At 45.4% G+C, this 5000-nt stretch overlaps 1 protein-coding gene across 1 annotated transcript in view; it reads right to left on the bottom strand.

Annotated features, from left to right (window-relative positions):
• The window catches only part of klhl32 (kelch-like family member 32), a 28715-nt gene that overhangs the window by 8197 nt on the left and 15518 nt on the right, over positions 1–5000 (bottom strand). Inside the window, exons 6-7 of the mRNA XM_062538238.1 lie at positions 4092–4190; positions 1713–1928 (exon numbers count right to left, since the gene is read on the bottom strand). Coding sequence (XP_062394222.1) covers positions 1713–1928; positions 4092–4190 — 315 coding nt within the window. The remainder of the gene's footprint in view (positions 1–1712; positions 1929–4091; positions 4191–5000) is intronic.

Raw genomic sequence — 5000 nt, 5'->3', positions numbered from 1 at the left:
AACACACACACACACACACACACACACACACACAAGCCCAAATAGGAATGTAGTCCTAAAACCAATGCACTAGCAGGCATTAGTGGGTGCGTGCGCGCTTGCTTGCATGCATACATCCGCGCGTGCGTGCGTGTGTGTGTGTGTGTGCGCGCACGCACGCAAAAGAGGTGCTCTGAAGGACAGAATGAAACAAAGAGGACAAAGGGGCAAATCTCCTGGGAGATATACAATATACCTAAACATTCACATTCACACACACACATTGTCCCATTCACCTACACACTGCACCACACAGTACTGTATATGCCCAATATGGTACCTCAAGCTGTAGCCTTTCAGTCTGAAGACACTAACCAATCAGGAAGAAACAAAACCCTCTCAGCAGAAAGGCACACCACACCAGGCAGGGCCAGATCTCTGAGTCTGGGCATCACGAGTGCGTCCCTGCACACGAGTACATGGTCGTCTTCTGCCCATATTAAGTACAAATGTGCTCGGTGTAGATGAATATGCATGAACACTTAAATGCATATAGCCATAGCACTGAGTGCAGTAGCATTCTACATCTGGGGAGCGCTAATTAGCAGATTTCTCGACACACAAAGCAGAACTAAAGACTGAAATTTTTCACGAGCTGAACTTTTCTACGCCTGCCTACTGGAGACGTTAATAACATCTGGTGCTTACCTGTCAAATTACGTCCAATTAAAACGGTTTAACACACAGTCGAACACACGGCCCTTTCCCTGTGAATATGTGCTGCATATGCGTCTGTTATATCACAAATCACCGAGAGGATTAACAGAAAAAAACGTGACTGAAAATCTAGAATCAAGTAACCACAATCCTAGAAATGTATTTTCATATTATTTGGGTTTTTTTTGTTGTTGTTTATTTTGTTGCTGTTGTTGTTGATGTTTTTTTTTAGTTATAATTTGGTGCAAAAGAAAACAAAACATTGGACATGCCAGATAGAGCTAGTTAATTCCCAAAATGATGATTTCTTACATCTCAGCACACACATGACACTCCACACGATAAGCATCGAGTGTCTCCCTCGCTGCTATGCTGCTCATTCACTCACTCTGTGCTGCTGAATTAGCCATTTTCCTCATCGCTGCGTGTGTGTGGGTGGAATGTGGCCACTGGCTTTAATGGACTCACTCAGGGCTCCTTTAAACTAGAAAAAAATTACTTTTCCTCACGATCCCTTCACTGACCTCCAAAACTGCTCAAATGAATTGAATGAAATTTACTGTAAACAACAATCTTTTCTGTTCCACTTCATCCCTGTAAGCAGATACGGAACTGTGTTATCTGGAAGTTTGCTCGATGCGAGGCTTTTTATTGCTTCCAATGCAGACCTCATTATGTCTGTGGATGTACATAATTTAAACTCAGACGAACACACATGCACTTCAAATCTCCCCTGTCTGACCGTCTCTGATGTTTGTGTGTGTGTGTACTGTATGTGTGTGTATGTGTGTGTCTGAGTATATGTAAGAGTGTGTGTGTGTGTGTGTGTGTGTGTGTGTGTGTGTGTGTGTGTGTGTGTGTGTGTGTGTGTGTGTGTGTGTGTGTGTGTGTGTGTGTGTGTGTGTGTGTGTGTGCTTACAGTATGTGTGTGTGTGTGCTTACAGTATGTGTGTGTGTGTGTGTGTGTGTGCATGTATGTATGTACCTGTGTGTAATTGTGTGTTTGAAACACTCACCTGCCAGATCTCCTCCTCACTGAGTGAGGTGAGGCGATCGCTCTTGAGCGCCTCCTTGAGGAGGCGGTAGGGGAGCAACAGCACCTCCTCCTGGTGGGAGTGCTGCAGCTCAGCCAGGTGCTCCACCAGGAAGCCCACCACGGCCTCCTCCAGCGCCGGCAGGTGGAACAGGTCAGCCAGCCTGTACAGGTCCAGGTAGTTCAGACTGCTCAGCTCCTGTTGGTGAGGACAGGTGAGTTCGGTTAGGACAGGTGTATGTCAGGCCGGATGTGTTGTTAAATTACGGGGAGGTTTTCTATTAGTGAGTGTGTGTGTGTGTGTGTGTGTGTGTGTGTGTGTGTGTGTGTGTGTGTGTGTGTGTGTGTGTGTGTGTGTGTGTGTGTGTGTTCAGATGGAGCAGGTCAGTCGGCACAGGTCCAGGTGATTCAGACTGATCGTCTCCTGATGGCACACACACACACACACACACACACACACACACACACACACACACACACACACCGAGAAGTGATACTGGAAAGAGCTCAGGTCAGGACAGATAAGTTTAGTCAGGACAGGTGTCTTTCAGGACAGTAGGATGGACTCTCAAGTGTGCAAGGTTAGGACAGGTGTCTGTAGGACTCTCAAGTGCGCAAGGTTAGGACAGGTGTCTGTAGGACTCTCAAGTGCGCAAGGTTAGGATTGTCCATTGCGCAGACAGGTGTGTAGGGAGAGAGACAGGCTGGTGTAAGGACAGTAACATGAGAGGATGCTGCAGTATTTAGTTTTGCTTCTTTAGCTTCTGTAATCAAAGACTGGGATTAAATTATTCAAGATCAAGTCAGACTTTAGGTTGGGTCATGACTGATCAATTCATTAATATTACAACAGACTTTAGAATGAGCCGAGACTGATCTGGATCGGAGAGTTCGCTGTGCGACGTTCTACTTTAGATTTGATTAGCTGGGCTCTGCTGGGGTGAGGGCTCTGAAGACCTACAACAAAGTAACACAATGCATCACAGAGTCTTTGGATGATACTACACCGCCGCGGAACACTACCGTCTCTTAATACGGAGCAATGAGACCAAGAGAACACTGTCTCTCTCGCCCGACACAAAGGAGAAGAGCCTGATATGAAGGGATCGAGATAATCAGATGCGGAGATAATGAAAGAGTGTGAAAACAGAGAGAGAGAGAGAGAGCGAGAGAGAGAGGGCGCAGATATAGAAGGAATAGACTGCCATCTATTGGATGTAAGGATGAAGGTTTTAGAATTTTTTTTTTTTTTTAAACAGAAGCTGCATGGGTCATGCAAAATTCCTCATGATTTTTATCCACTGAACTACATATTCAACCCTCTTCTGTAACTCATACTGTATGAATTAGGCCTGTAATGTATACAACATCATGGGATACATTGGGTAGGCTACAACAAACACCGTAAAAGCAAATGCAGCCTAATAAAGGCAAACACTCTACAATGTATAGGGATTACCTAAATGACTGTTGTATAGCTTATCATTTCATATAATGGCAAATCTTATTTTTTTAGAAAAATGATGTAAGATCTAAGAGCCTACAGCAAAAACCTATGGGGTTGCAAAGTGCTGTAGGTCCATTATTCTACCAGCAGATGGCGCATGGAAGCTCAGAGTGTGTGTGCTCTGCACATGGAGACAGAAAAAAAAAAACAGGAAGTGTGTCAGTATAACTGCACCAACAAGAGACAGGTACAAAAAAGAAGCAGAGAAGCTGAGCAAGAGGAAGAGGAAAGAGGAAGAAATATAGAAATCACAAAATGTTACTCAATCTCAGTCCTATTTTTAGACGTTTGTCTGTTTGGCTGTTCAGCCCTGGCAATACCACCCTACTGTGTCAATACAACCCTTTTGTTCTGGAGTTTGATTTTGAGAGGAGGATTAAGACGGAGGGAGAGCAACTGTGGCAGAGTGCTAACATACTCCACACCTCCAGAGGGTAGTATGAACACTAGTTGTCCAGCTCACCTGCCCTGTATAAGGTAGTGTTGTTGTGTAGCTTACCTGTCTGAAGCAGCATTAGGACAGGTAAAGTATCTCACCTGTGTGAGGTAGTGTGAGCACAGGTACAATCTTTCACCTGTAAGAGGTAATGTTGTGAAGCTCACCTGAATGAGGTAGTGTTGTGTAGCTCACCTGTACGAGGTAGTGTTGTGTTGTGTAGCTCACCTGTACGGGTAGTGTTGTATAGCTCACCTGTAGTGTTGTGTAGCTCACCTGTAAGAGGTAGTGTTGTGTAGCTCACCTGTAAGAGGTAGTGTTGTGTAGCTCACCTGTAGTGTTGTGTAGCTCACCTGTAAGAGGTAGTGTTGTGTACTGTAGCTCACCTGTACGAGGTAGTGTTGTGTACTGTAGCTCACCTGTACGAGGTAGTGGGAACACAAGCTGAGCAGCTCCAGCAGCTGCAGATGGCTCCCAGCAGATAACACGTCCTGAATCACCCCCGGCTCCAGCACAATCTGCACACACACAACAACAGCCTTGACCATCTGGCCGCTACTACCTTGTAACAGGAATCGAGAACACTGTGTATTGCACGGTTTACCTATGAAGTTACCAGAGGAACTGGCTTCAAGAAGTGCCTGCGCATATTCTTTACTCTATTTGATCTCAAAAGCGCTTTGCTTGCATGCACAGCCATTTGAAACACAGCTCACCACCTCTAAGCCCAGCAGGAGTGGGTTCATTATAAACCTGCATATCTCTTCCCAGTGGAGGGAGCAGTTTGGTTGCTGAGAAGGTTCTTTAGTTGCATGGAGCTTTTTGAAGGATATTGGAACTTTAGAATAGTGGATCTACTCCCCCCAGACAGAAGAGCTGGAAGACATCCTACTCCTAGCTCAGAGAGACAGACAAACAGACAAACAGAAAGACAGACAGACAGGTAGAGACATAGAGTGATAGACAGATGGAACATATCAGGCAGAAATATGAGAGAGAGAGAGAGAGAGAGAGAGAGAGAGAGAGAGAGAGAGATGGAACACATGAAAAAATTAAACAGACAGAAAGACAGACAAACAGATAGAGTGAGAGAAGGCAGAGGGAGAAGAAAACAGACAGAAGGAACACATCTGGCCAAGTAAGCCGGCCTGGATGAGGGCTAGCTCTGGCCCGGATATGTCTCAGATCTGGCCCACATGCTAGGGCCTCAACACAACACCAGCTGCCATCTGGAAAATATGTCACAACAGACCGTCTCTCTAACATACGCTTCACTACGGCGGCTGTGTGTGTTCATGTGTAGAAATTCACTGTAAACACACACGTAT

Source organism: Sardina pilchardus, chromosome 6, assembly GCF_963854185.1.
Source record: "Sardina pilchardus chromosome 6, fSarPil1.1, whole genome shotgun sequence".
Classification (NCBI taxonomy): domain Eukaryota; kingdom Metazoa; phylum Chordata; class Actinopteri; order Clupeiformes; family Clupeidae; genus Sardina; species Sardina pilchardus.
This window is presented reverse-complemented; position numbering and strand designations above follow the sequence as displayed.